Consider the following 14,586-nt stretch of genomic DNA (forward strand, 5'->3'; position numbering starts at 1 on the left):
AGACATGCATCACTATACTTGACATTGCATCTCATGGCATTACACATTTTATTATTGATGAACTTGAACATGTGTTTTGTTGATCTTGTGAGTGTTTCTCTGTGAAGCTTGTGACTGTTGAATATTGAGTTGTTATTGAGAATGTGTAAACTGATAGAGTGTGGTTATTGAGTTGTGTGTTTGGTAAACTGTAAACTATTAGACTGTAGCGTGGAGGTTTAGATATGGTGTAAGAAGTGCCCGTATTTTGTTCACTTAACTTGTGTTTAGAGGTTTGCTTGTTGGGTACCGCGTGGTTTGGTACTCACCCCTTGCTTCTACAAATTTTTGTAGGATACGAGCCTGGATCTTCGTGATACCTGTCATTCTTTTCGTTTCCGAGGCATCTTGTGGAGGATTGTGAGGTAGCTGCTTGTCATCTCAGCGAACTTTCCTACTCCAGTTTATGATTTTGTTTTTACTTGAAAGACAACTTCATTTTAGACTCCTATTTTATTTCAATTCTAATATTTACATTAGAGGCTTGTGCACGTGACAACCTGGTTTTGGGAATTCAATTAATATGACTTGGTTTCATAATAGGAATTGTTGTTGAATTGTCATTACTTCCGCACTTTGTTAGATATTTGGTTTTAGGCTGACTTGTCTTGGTGGGATCCACGTTGCCTGTATGAAAATTCAAACGTGCATTGTCAGCGTGGACTTGTTTGTCCTTTGGCCTATAAAAGATTGAATTTTCCACAGAAAGCATTGCAGCAATACTTATAATTTCATCTGAACACTTGTATTTGTCAGAGGTAACGATCGTCTTGGACAGCATGGGATCTAGAGGAAACTCTGCCATTCTTCTACCGATTGTTGTTAACTCTCCAAGCTTATTAAGGGCACCGAGGGCAAAGAGAAGTTCGAGTGCTTTAAGTAAAGCTTCTGATGGTGGAGGGTCCATGAAGTCAAAATTCAATAATTCGACAATCCCATGGCTCTTGAGAGACAACACAACATTTGCAAGGTTGGTTCTTTGTATTTCCGGGACTGTGTTGTCAGCCAAATCATTCATGTAGTTATGTGCAGTGTATAATCGAAAGCATTTTCCAGGACCTGTTCTACCAGACCGACCAGCTCGTTGGTTGGCAGAGGCCTTAGATATAGGAGTGACTTGTAATGACTCCATACCCGTTCGAGGGTTGTAAGACTTCATCTTAGCAAATCCTGGATCAATGACATATTTAATCCCATCGATTGTCAATGATGTTTCAGCAATATTTGTAGCAAGGACAACTTTACGAGCCCCTTCAGGAGTAGGCTCAAATATCTTGGCTTGTAATTCTGTTGGCAGGTTTGCATATATCGGGCAAATGATCAGCTCAGCGATTTTTGAACCTAGACCCCTTATCCGGTGCTTAATGATCTCCTCCGCAGCTTCAATCTCCTCCTGCCCTGTCAAAAAGATTAATATATCACCAGGTGGTTGAGTTACATGGATTTGAAGAGCAGTCACTACTGCTGCATCCATGTAATCCGCCTCTGGAGCTTTCGTATAGTGTATCTCAACTGAAAACCGCCTTCCAGGAATTTTAAAAATCGGAGCACAATCAAAATAATCACTGAACTTCTCTGCATCTAGAGTAGCACTTGATATAAGCAACTTCAGATCAGGTCGAAATCGGGCTACATCCTTAACTAAGCCAAACAAAATGTCAGTGGAAAGCGTCCTTTCATGAGCCTCGTCAATCATAATGACACTATAGCTAGCTAGATCAGGCTCACCAAGAAATTCTCGTAGCAACATCCCATCGGTCATATATTTCAGAGTCGTTTTTTCAGATGTGCAGTCCTCGAAACGTATAGAGTATCCAACCTCATTGCCAAGTTTGATTCCCATTTCATGAGAAACGCGTGCAGCAACACTCATAGCTGCAACTCGACGTGGTTGAGTACATCCAATCTTCCCACGTTTGGTATATCCCGCCTCGTGTAGATACTGTGGTATTTGAGTGGTCTTCCCGGAGCCCGTTTCCCCAACAATAACAAGAACCTGATGATCATTTATAGCTTGGAGCAGATCCTCCCTATAGGAATAAATCGGTAGACTCTTCCTATCCTCCTGAAGTTTTTCGAGAGCTGATTTTTGTATCGACTCAATTGGAAGCTCTTGATCAACATTAACACCTTCCATCATTGATTCCTGAATGAACTCAATTTGGTCTTCGAACACAAATTGATACTCCTCGGATCTCTGCTTTCCAATTTGATGTTCTTCCCACACGTTTTGTTCTGCTCTCGTAGTATCTGAATCCCTGTCAATCTGCAAAGCCACGGAGAATCTCTTATTCTGATCTACACCGCCTTCCTGATCATACGAATCAGGCATTCTGTACTCGTTCACACAATCAATATCTTTTGATACAAGTTCAATAATCTTTTGCTTATGTGTTAACTCGCGTTTCTCTGCTTCAGTGAAATTCACTCCCTTAAACAAGTATTGCTCGTCTTCAATTTCGTCTTTAAGCTCATCTAGAATCTTCTTCTCCCTTTTCTTCAAGTATTCTCGTCTCGAATTTTTCCTTAATGTTCCAATGTCGTTTGCCTGTTCTTCTTCCTCCTTTATTGATAATTTTGGCTCCGCGATTTTTCTAGTCCTGGCAGCATCTCGCTCTCTGATATGTCGTTCCAATTCGTCTCTATCTCTCTGATCCCGAAGAATCTCTTCTTCTGAATCAGAATTGTCATTAGAAGATCGTCCTCTAACTCGTCTAACTTCATCGTCCTCGGCCTCAACAATCCTCTTCCTGAACTTCTTTTTACAGGGCATAGAATTACTTTCAGCATTAGCATCGGGACTAAACGCCATTGATTCCGGTGAATTTGCTAGCGGAGAATAGTAAAGAATCAGAATAGTCATTGTTAGGTTTATATAGATATCAGTATCGAAATTAGAATCCTACTTGGATTGGGAGTGTCATTATTTTTAATCTTATAACAAAACGGTTTGTAACAACTTTCCAAATATATTTGACACGTAAGGTTTTTATTAAAAAAAAATCTGGGTAGAAAATTAAAACATAATATAAAAAAAATTAACAAATATACCCCGAACTATTGTAAATGGTATGCAGATATACTCGTTATATTTTTGGGACATTGATGTCCCTGCCATTCAAAACTAGAGCATATATGCCCTTAACTCTAGCTAGAGTGTTATATTAATCCAGCCAAAGTTCGTGTGCTATAGTCCATGTCTCCATGAATTTTTGGTGATCTGGAATTCTGACGTCATTTTTTGATAATTTTTCGTGGAAGTCCATTAAGAACTTAGCTGTGGAGATAGTTAGTCACCACGGCCAAAACGGCCAATTTTCCAGGTCAACGAGCCCAGAGTAGGTAAATTCCCCATTTTGTCGATTTTTCAATATGTTATAGTCCATGAATTTTTGGTAATCCCGAATTCCAACGTTATTTTTGTCAAAATTTTTCGTGGTCGTATGTTAAGAACTTAACTATGGAGCTAGTTGGTCACCATAACCAAAACGATCCACTTTTAAGGTCAAACGAGCCCCAGAGAAGGTAAACCCTCCATTTTGCCGGTTCTACGTGTGATATGGTCCATGAATTTTCTGTGATTCGGAATTCAAACGTCATTTTTGCCAAAATTTTTCGTAGACGCCGGTTAAAAACTTAGCTATGGAGTCAGTTGGTCATCAGTATCAAAACGACCCATTTTTAAGATCAAACGAGCCTTAGAGCAGACAAACCCTCTATTTTGCCGATTTTTCGTGTACTATACTCCATAATGACCCAGAACAAGTAAACCCCCATAGATAAGGTCTTAACAGACGTCTATGAAAAATTTTGACAAAAATAACGTTGAAATTTCAGATCATCAAAAATCCATACACTATGACACAAGAAAATCGACAAAACGGGGGTTTAGCCCAAAAAAATGATCATTTTGAGGCGGACCATAGACACAATTACCACTAATGTATACTTTCTTTGTGTCCTACTTAAAGAGCTTAAAATACGTCAGATTAACCACCAAAATTTTCCTACCAAAATATTTCCCTTCACAGCAAATTCAACAAAATATTACTAGCTTTGGCATCTAAATTTGATATTTTTGCCACTTCTTTTCAGGGTCCTCTTGCAAAATGATTTTACAATGAATCATTAAAACCTAATTAACAGTAGAAATTTTGCATATAGGTGCACTTCATGTGTGTGGATGTATATAACAGCACTGTGGTTAGGGTGATGTCAGCTGAGAATACAATTAATTAATAAAAATGTGTTCTCTCTAACAACTTAAATTTTTAGATAATTAAGATTGTCATACACTTCAACATGATATCAGAACAGACAGAGGCCTGAGACCGAATCACACTGCCACCCATATCAAAAAGAATTTCAACGTACTTGGCTAGTAAAAAAGTAGGACTAGTAGACTGACAAGCTTCTGAAGACGAGGGATATCTATGATAGCTTAGGCAAATCCCCCATCGGAATGAGATAGAAAACTAGGTGATAACAGTCAAAGAGTGCTTTGTGGTTGCAGTTTGTCATTGTCAACATATAAAGTCGTCATGAACTCATTAAACATTCAACATCTGAGGAAGCCAAATATAGAGTCTTCATCACAATGAATTGATTCCAATGAATAACTTGATTCCTATTAACCAATAGTACGCCTTAAATCACTCGGCCATCTCTTCTATATAATGATTATGACACAAAAACCGAGTTAATGGCGAGTGATCAGTCATAAACGGCTATTGATTGGATAGGTGAAAACATAACAAATGAAAGAAAAATAAGTGCAGGAAATCACTTAACTCTGTGTATTGTTCCATTGTAAACTGTACTATCAAAGCCTGAATCATTTTAATGTTATGAAACTGTTCTATAACACGCTTCATGCGTAGATTAAATCTAATTTATCAGTACATAATCCACCAAAACAAGATTATGTTTACCAGGTTCAATACATTAGTAATCACCGGCCACCAGAGAGAAAGGAGTCTGTTACAGATGGAGAGCCGGAATATGCATAGCCCAAAGAAGATGGATACGACTTGACAAAATCATCAAAACCTCCGCGATGTTCAAATGTTAGGTTAGCTGATGAAACACCGAGTTCTGATAACTCTGGTAAGGCCACAACACCATCCAAGAACAACAAGATTTGTCGCATGGTTGGCCTACACGAGGGCTCTGAATGAGAACAGAACAAGCCTAACTTTAAGACCAACTCCACTTGCCCTGGAACAAACTCAATGCCTATGTTCGGATCAGCAGCATCAAGAATATTACCCCTATTCCAACACGAGAACACCCAATCGACCAAAATCAGATCATCACCGTCTTGTCTTGGCTGTATCGGCCTCCTACCACATGCAACTTCAAGCAGAAATGCCCCAAATGAAAATACATCACTACTAGGTGTTGCCTTGCCAGTTCTAGTATGTTCTGGTGCAAGGTAACCAAGAGTACCAACAACACGAGTCGACTGAGGATCGGTCCCATGACCATACAGCCTAGCGAGTCCAAAATCTCCTAACCTGCCATTTAGTTCACCATCTAACAAGACATTACTGGCCTTAACGTCTCTATGAACCACTACGTGATCACATTCTTCGTGTAGGAAAAATAATCCCGAGGCTACACCTCTAATGACTCTGAATCTTTGGTTCCAATCGAGGGTGTATCTTGGTTGATCGTATAAATACTTGTCTAGACTTCCATTTGACATGTATTCGTAAATCAAAATCAACTCCCCTTTTCGCCTGCAATAACCCAAAAGTGGTACTACATTCCTGTGTTGCATACGACCAATGCTTACAATCTCCGAAACAAATTCCTTCATCCCTTGTCTCGATTCATGAGATATCTTCTTTACAGCTATCTCAAGTTTGGTGGTAGGCATCACTCCTTTATAAACTTTACCAAATCCTCCAGCTCCCAATAGCTCCTTTTCTCTGAATCCCTTAGTAGCAATGTACAATTCTTTATACTTAAACCTTTGTAGTCTATACTCGCGTTCCCAATCTTCATGAATTTCTTCATACTTCTTCTTTCTTACATAATAAACCACCGCTAAGACAGCTGCAACAAGTGAAACCAACGAGATTATAGGCAAACCAATCGTTACAAATCTTGATTTCCCTTTAGTCCCAAGACGAGGAAGCTTAGGAAGTAGCGAGAGTTCTTGAGCTTTCCCATTTGTCTTGAAGCTCCATCCCAAGATATAATGATGCGTTGGGACTGAACCTGTTGACGATGAAAAACCAACATACATAGTCTGATCAAGAATCGACGAAAGATCATATTTCAAAGCCAAAAGTGGTCTAACTGGTTTTTCCATATGTAATTGAGCTACTGTTACATCCATTTGCTTAGTCCTCCCATCGTAATCAATCCAAACTTGCATTTCCTGGCCACTAATTAAAGTCAAGTTATGAAACAAATCAGTATCATCAAAATAACCTGCTGTGTGAATTGCTACAGACCTCAATCCATTTATATCAATTCCAACATGATTGTCATTGATATCACCAAAATCCTCGCTATAGATTGTATCGAGCTCAACTCCAACGACATGGTTTGATGTATTCCCATTATTACTAGAGTTGAAAAGACCAAGATAGTGATTTGCCAAAGACCCCTGAAGTCCTTTGTGTGGCGCGATAACGAAAGCTAGTCCATGACCACTCAAATTTCCATAATCAGACCTTATCGCGAACACAAAAGTTGTGGAGAAAGAAAATACAGTACCATTTGATGAATTCTTGAAATGAATTGGATTTGGATAGAAAGCATGGCCCTGATTTTGTGTTCCAGAATTTGTTAACAACAAAAGATCATTAGATTTGAACTGTGCTATGCCATCCAAGCTAAGATTAGCTGATTGAAATCCATTGAAAATGAATGCATCAACTTCACAAGAAGCAGGTGAAAAATCAAGTAAGAAGAGAGCTACTAGTATGAAAAGATTGAAGAACATTGGGAATATTGTTGTTTGGGAAAATATGGTGAGGCACAAAATGAGAAAATCAATAAATGACAAAATGTACAAGGCTATATGTCTATAGTAATCCAAAATTATTATTTTGATTTTAGGTTTTCCATTCCGGTGTACGATATCCACATTGGGCCCTGGCTAATCTGGGTTCGCGCCGAGTAAGGCCCATTAACTACTAATAAGTAATTAGGGCAAAAATCGAGGATCGAAACCGACAGATTCCTTCAGTTTTTTGAGGAAAATCGACCGACTATACATTATTGGTTTGACTTGGGTCGGTTAAAACCGAGGGACAATCGAGGGAGTCTGTCAGTTTCAATAAAAGAAAAAATGTAATAGATATTTTAAGGACGGACTTCCGTCGATTTTATTTAAAAAGTTAAAAAGAAATGGATTGGGTAGGTTTTCCCTCGGGTTCTTTATATCGACTTAGTCCGTCGATTTTCTTAAGGGTGGAGGAGTCCTATCTATCCTATCAATATCATTAGGGTTTTACCCTGATTTTCTAATGACATAATTCTAAACGTGTCATTGACTTGACCTCATTTAAATTCATGCCCTCTTTTTAGGTGTGTACAAGTAGAAACTTAATTAAACTTGTATATAGTTGAATAAATAAACACACGTTCTACATGGTGTGCTACATGACAATTGACATGTTATGTGAAGTTCTACGTGTATTATGTCACATAGGATTATGTGTCTACTTGTTCAACTTTAGACAAGTTTAAGTGTATACTTGTACACATCCAAAGTTGAAGAACATAAATGTGAAATGAATCAAGTTAAATGACACATTTATGTATATAAGCCTTTTCTTCTCATATTTGAATTAATTCTCTCTTGAAAAAAAGTCAAGTCATTACCATAATTATTTTTATTTTTTACAATAGTTCTCTGCGAAAATTTGAAACTCTATAAATTGAACACTTTCTTATACAAAAAATACAGTAACATTCAGGCTGTCCACATTTAAGAATTTTGTTTAGAGGGAGATCTTCTCCCAACATAATTATGCTAAATTAATATTAATTTTGTAATATATAGATTGGTTGATCAAATTATATTAATAATATACTTTTAATATATTTTTCTTTGTTATTGATTTATCGTCTGATATGATTTATATTGATAAACTTTCACATGATGCCCTTTATTCTTTCAAACCTAACAACCATAACCAGACACCAGGTGCTACTATATGCCAAAGTCATCCCAAGTATTCCAAAAAGTCATCCAAGTTGTTTCATCATAGATCATACATGAAAGGAATGGTCTATATTGTTCGTGTATTTACCTGTTTATATTTTAAACGTCTTAATAAAAACTCTGACTTCATCACTGCACGTCACATCCTTGGTCGGTAATACAAAAAAGTCATCTACCAAGTTGACTCATCATACATGATGTACTAAAATTTGGATTCATATAAGAGGAAAGGTCTATATTTTCAACTAGAGACCTTTTCTTAAAATGTCATTTTACCAAATGTAGTAAAAATTAATATCTAAATAATTAGATATGGATTACCAAACTAGGTAATTTCCTCATTAAAATTACAATAAATTATAAATTGATGATAGCAACTACTCAACAGATATAGTGCAAGATGTTAGTAGATACCAATTGATTACCCTTTTTAAAAGGAATCTGCAAAATAATGTTGGCAAGTTGCAAGAAATTTAATTTATATTGCATTAATGTTATCATACTTTATTTTATGTAGTAGAACTAGCTTTTTACCTATGAATTCATTTATGTTGGCAATTAAAACTTTTGGATAGAGGAGATCTAGCTTGTAACCTATATGTTCACATTACAATTAACTTGTATAAAATTTGTTAAATATTTAAAATTATTCGATTCTGAATTTAATTATTATTATATATAAAATTGATGTAAAAGTTCATAAATAATAAATTTTATCCACTTCTGCCTCCAGTGTGGATTTAATATAGGTATACTCCTTCCTTGGTTTTAATTTATGTGATATGATTTTGCTTTTTAGATAATCATAAAAGAATGTCACTTTTTTTATATTTTTAATAATAATTAATTTTAATTTCCTCATTTTAACGCTTAACTAAATATTCCCTTCATTTATTTTACTTGTTCGTGTTTAAATTGATACATCCCATAAGAAATAATAAATAAAATAATAATTTTCATGTACTACCCCCTGTTTTTTGCAAGTTGTCTAAATGTTTTAAAATGAACAATACTTAATAATAAGGATAAAGTAAGTATAAAATGGTAAATCTTGTTTGTCAAACTAGACTTTAAAAAATGAACATTTATTTTGAATACAGAAGACAAATAAAAATAGACGGAGAGAGTAGTTTATAGCATAGAGATTTTTCATACTCGTCTTAGGTCAACAGATTCAAGATTATCTTATTTCTCTTTAACAAAATGTCCAATCAAACACCTCCACCTATTTTAGGATAAAAATAATAGTTTAGTAGTTATATTTATAATTGAAAGTTTGGACCTTAGAATGTATACTTAAATGGTTGTGATTCTTTCACCAATATACTAACCAAAAATTTAAGTCTATAAAATGAAGATTAAGTGTTTTATTCTTTAAATGAAATTACTTTATAAGAATATGAATTAGTCTTGTTTTTCATTCATAAAAAAATCCAATCAATCAAGATAGTGTAGTTTGTATATTAAATATGGGGGGAAACAATTGAGATAATCAAGTTGAATTTCACGATGATATGACCTTATAATTTATATATCAGTCAATTTTAATGGAATGAGATTTGAAGATTTTAGGTGGATCAATATAACACTCTATCTAAATTTAAACCTAGGTATGATGGGTGGATTCTGTAGCTTGTACTAGTAACACAATAGAACTTTTATGTTTTTCATGAGTACAGCGTTTATCATATTCTAATATATATCAGTTTCTTAAAATAGATATACATATATATACATGATTTTTTCTAAAATTATCGAGTGCACATGCACCTCACCTAGAGGGGTGGGTCCTCCTCTAATTATAACCATGGGCATAGTCATCTTAGCTTAATATTATATTCGCTTAAAAATTATATGGCGTATAAAGGTTAAATATTATCTATTATTATGTGTATATATTTACTCATTATTAAAAGTTCACAATTGAGAAAAAAAGTTATATATCCTTGGCTGAATTCCTAATTCCGCCATTGAATTTCTAACTACTTTTCCTCCTAATAAGTTGCACACATTACAATATTTTTATTTTTTTTTTTCAAAATTTGCGGTACAATGACAAAAATGAGTCACAAAATGTCCATAATGTTTGAATTTATTATTTTTATAAACTTTAGGAATGATATCATCTTGCTAGCATATCGATCTATTTTTAGATGAAAAATATTTAATTTCTAAACCTAAACGAGTTACGAGGGGATAATCTATTAGGACTATAAAAGTGATGCTTTGTATAAATTATCATATCTTGTACTAAGGTAAGTAACTTTATCTCATAAATAGTATATATATATATATATATATATTGTATATACAAAATTTGTATATTTGCAATTAGTTTATGTATATAAATGAATAAATTGTATCAATAAGTATAATTGTATCAATGTTGTATTCAATTGATGTTGTATCAGTGAATATATATGTATTTCGATTTTTTATTACTGAAAAGGATATGTATAATTGACACTTATTATTTGTATTTGTATAATTAATTATTAATTTGTTATCATTTATACTAGTATAATTGATTGGTATTTTTATAGAGGAAGGAGAGAGAGAGAGGGCGAAAGAGAGAGAAGAAGGGAGTGAGGAGAGGAGAGAGGCGGGGAGCGAGGAGAGAGACGAGGGAGAGATGTTAGAGAGAGAGAAAATAACAACAAAATCCTAACTATAGCTATAAATTATTATATATATCTTTCAAACTATAGTGATGTATTATAAATATATATGAGACGTTTACCTACTTATGTAATTTTTCTGGTATATACATATATATGATATATCAGAGATACATGGGTATATATAAAAGATATACACATATACAAAGGAAATATACATGAAAGATATACTCATATATAAATGAAATATAAATAGATATACCATGCCTCAAAAACTGATCTTTCTCATTTCTACAACTTTTGCGTTGCATCTCACCAACACGAATCATTTGTCATCCCATAGTAACAATACAAAACACCATTTAACATAAAAAATAAAAAATAAAAAAAAAAGAAGAAAGAAGAAAAAGAGGGAAGAACTAATTACACAAATATCATATTAAGAGCTAATTATATTCCATCATTATTTTTTTTTTCAAATTACCAAAAATTCTTAAATTTTTTTGAATCCAGATACACCCCAAAATATTTCAATAAATTTCGTCTCAATTCTAGATACATCGCTTAACATCCTTATACAACACATATAGGGATGTATTCGACTGATACATTGCATATAGAAATGTATTCAATCGATACACTGCATATAGTGATGTATTCAATTGATACATCATGTAGTGATTTACGTGTTTTTGTTAGATTATCTCGGAAACTTTCCTAAAAATAAGGAAAATGACTTTTCTAAAAAGAAGCGAAAAACACAAGTTTTATATGTGACATTACATATTAATCCGCTCCTTCCATTTTGCATCCACAGTACCCCCTACGCCCCACCTCACCCCCTAAGGTGTTTGTCTATATTATATATAAAATATTTTTCGAACAATACTGTAGTTACTTATCAAAATGAGTAAGAAAATCACTTATTTTTCGAGCAAACATTTTCCTTCTTACCAAACACAATAATTTTTTCTATATTCCTTGACCAAAAACATTGGTTAAACTTTCATAACTTGGAACTTTAAAGTAGTGTTCATCAAGAAAATGTTCCTGAAAACTCAAAAAAATCTGCACACAACTTCACAATCACTACCTAGGTAACTCATCAGTAAATAAACATGAAAGTGGTGCAGTAGAAACAGAAACAAATGTACCATCAACATTTCCATTAGCCAAACATGATGTATGTCCTCTTGAAGATGCTAAAGAATGCATACATTCGTTTTCTTCGAATCCAAATCCTCCATTATAATCACCAGGAGCCATTGGAGCATCAGGTATATCAGCTTCACCTTCCAAGTAACTCATCACTTGTCTCATGCTAGGTCGAGACGACGCCTCATTGTTTGAACACATTAATCCTAATTTCAAGACCATCACAACTTCACTTTCATTGAACTCACCTTTCAATCTCTTGTCTATAACATCAAGAATTTTCCCTTCTCTCCATTTGTTCCACACCATGTCCACTAGAACTAATTCCTCAGGCCTCACCTTTGAATCAATCGGTCTACGTCCACATACCACTTCAAGCAACAACGCACCAAAGGCAAAAACATCGGATTTTTCAGTAGCTCGTCCTGTTCTTGGTAATTCTGGTGCAAGGTACCCCAATGTGCCTACCACCCTAGTCGTGCCCGGGTTTGATCCGTGCTCATATAATCTTGCTAGTCCAAAATCTCCAAGCCTGCCATTTAACTCTCCATCTAGTAGCACATTACTAGCCTTAACGTCTCGATGCACCACAACTTGTTCATAACCTTCATGTAAGTATAGTAAACCAGAAGCAACCCCTTTGATGATTTTGAACCTTTGCTCCCATGTCAACAACATTCTAGGTTTTTCAAACAAGAAATTGTCCAAACTTCCATTTGGCATAAAATCATACACAAGTAAAAGGTCACCACGACGTCTACACCAACCTACTAATTGAACCAAATTCCTATGACGGAGTCTTCCAATGCTAGATATTTCAGACACAAATTCGCGTAAGCCTTGTTTAGATTCATGTGAAATACGCTTCACAGCTATTTCCATATTCGAACTTTGTAAAACACCCTTGTAAACTTTACCAAATCCCCCAAACCCAAGAAGCTCACTATCCTTAAAACTTCTAGTAGCTTGCTTAAGTTCTTCATAAGAGTATCTATGAGGACCAACCTCAAGCTCCCAAGACTCTATAACATCAGCATTCTTGAATCTCCTAACTAAATAAATAGCGACTAATATACCAATCAAAACCAAAACAACTACTATAACCGAGATAGCTACAATTACGCCAGTGTGCTTCTTCTTGAGACCAGGCAATGATGGAAGTAAATCCAAGTCTAGAAATTTCGCTTCGCCATTCAACTTAAAGCTCCAACCAAAAACATAATGTGAACTTGCAAGCAAACCAGTTGAAGCAGAAAAACCAACATACATATTTTCTTTGAAAAATGGAGAGAGATCTATATGATAAGAGAAAAGTGGCAACTTTGGTTTTGTAGCAAATCTTGAAAGTGTAACATTAACCAAGTTTGTAACAGAATCATAATCAACCCATGCCAATATAACTTTACCACATTTGAGATTCAGATCTTGTTTTACCAAATCATCATCAAAGTAAGATGCTTTAGCAGACATATTAGACCTTAAACTATTAATGTTTATACCAACATGATTATCATTAATATCCCCAAACTCAAAATCTTGTACTGTATCAAATTCAACAGCAAATATGTAATTTGAGAAATTACCAACATCAGTAGCATTTAGTAAGCCAAGATACTGACTTGGAAGTGCTGTGCTGAAATCATTAGACTGAGAAATAGTAAAAGCAAGTCCATGACCACCAAGTTTTGGATATTCAGGGACTATAGCAAGAGCAAAAGATGTTGAAAATGAAAAAGCAGTGCCATTTGTTGAGTTCTTGAACTGAAAAGGTGAAGAATAGAAAGCATGCCCCATTAATCTACTTGTTTCATTAGTTAGTTGAATGAATCCATTTTGGCTAATCTCAGCACTTCCACTTAAGGTAATGTTATTGTTTGGTTCATTGAATCTTGTATAAATGAAGCCATCAAGTTGCTGAGATGAAGCTAGGATTGAAAAGGAAATGAATGAACAGAGTAGTACAAGACAACTATTAACCATTTCCAAAAGGGGGTTTTCAAGATTTTCAGGCCAAGTTTCAAGATTTGTTGTAAAGATTGTTGCTTTATAATGAAAAAAGCACTTTTGGGGGGGTTTGAGAGAAATGTTACAGAAACACAGCCAAGCCAAACAAGAAGAGCACCACTTGTAAAGCTATATTTTCAAGATTAAATTTCAAGATTTTTTCAAGGGTACTGAAGATTTCAGCAATTAGTAGTAAAGATTGATGCTTTATAATGAAAAGCACACTTTTGGGGTCTCAGAAAAATTGTTACATAAACAAGAAGAACACCATTTTTAAAGGGTATTTTTTGTTTTTCAAGATTCTCAGGTCAGATTTCAAGATTTTATCTAGTGAGATTTGGACTGAAATGTATACAAGATTTGAGAATTTTGAAGCAAGATTGTTGTACTTTTTAGTTGAAAAAAAATGTACTGTTGGTGTATAAGAGAAATGTTACAGAAAAAATACAATCAAGGCAAACAAGGAGAGTGACATTTATTCCTTAGAAAATATGTATTATTGTCTTTGGACTTGCAAGCACTATCATGGTGGCTATCTTTTGTTTATTTTAGTATAATATATATATATATATATATATATATATA

At 34.6% G+C, this 14,586-nt stretch overlaps 3 protein-coding genes across 3 annotated transcripts in view; all 3 read right to left on the reverse strand.

Moving 5' to 3' along the window:
- The window catches only part of LOC107029928 (pre-mRNA-splicing factor ATP-dependent RNA helicase DEAH1-like), a 15,305-nt gene extending 12,403 nt beyond the window's left edge, over window positions 1-2,902 (reverse strand). Inside the window, exon 1 of the mRNA XM_027911728.1 lies at window positions 658-2,902. Coding sequence (XP_027767529.1) covers window positions 658-2,902 — 2,245 coding nt within the window. The remainder of the gene's footprint in view (window positions 1-657) is intronic.
- A 1,854-nt stretch (window positions 2,903-4,756) lies between these two features.
- LOC107030631 (L-type lectin-domain containing receptor kinase IV.1-like) lies at window positions 4,757-7,026 on the reverse strand. The gene has a single exon (XM_015231895.2). The coding sequence runs from the start codon at window positions 6,995-6,997 to the stop codon at window positions 4,991-4,993; it is 2,007 nt and encodes a 668-aa protein (XP_015087381.1). The 5' UTR covers window positions 6,998-7,026; the 3' UTR covers window positions 4,757-4,990.
- Window positions 7,027-11,792: 4,766 nt separating this feature from the next.
- On the reverse strand, window positions 11,793-14,525 carry LOC107029785 (L-type lectin-domain containing receptor kinase S.4-like). The gene has a single exon (XM_015231230.2). It carries the CDS (start codon window positions 13,975-13,977, stop codon window positions 11,932-11,934), a length of 2,046 nt encoding a protein of 681 aa, XP_015086716.1. The 5' UTR covers window positions 13,978-14,525; the 3' UTR covers window positions 11,793-11,931.
- Between the last annotated feature and the right edge of the window lie 61 nt (window positions 14,526-14,586).

This window comes from Solanum pennellii, chromosome 9 (assembly GCF_001406875.1).
Source record: "Solanum pennellii chromosome 9, SPENNV200".
Taxonomy (NCBI): Eukaryota; Viridiplantae; Streptophyta; class Magnoliopsida; order Solanales; family Solanaceae; genus Solanum; species Solanum pennellii.

Excerpts from the sequence above, each read along its gene's own strand:
- LOC107029785 (XM_015231230.2), bottom strand. The coding sequence starts at position 13,977 with ATGGTTAATAGTTGTCTTGTACTACTCTGTTCATTCATTTCCTTTTCA.
- LOC107030631 (XM_015231895.2), bottom strand. The coding sequence starts at position 6,997 with ATGTTCTTCAATCTTTTCATACTAGTAGCTCTCTTCTTACTTGATTTT.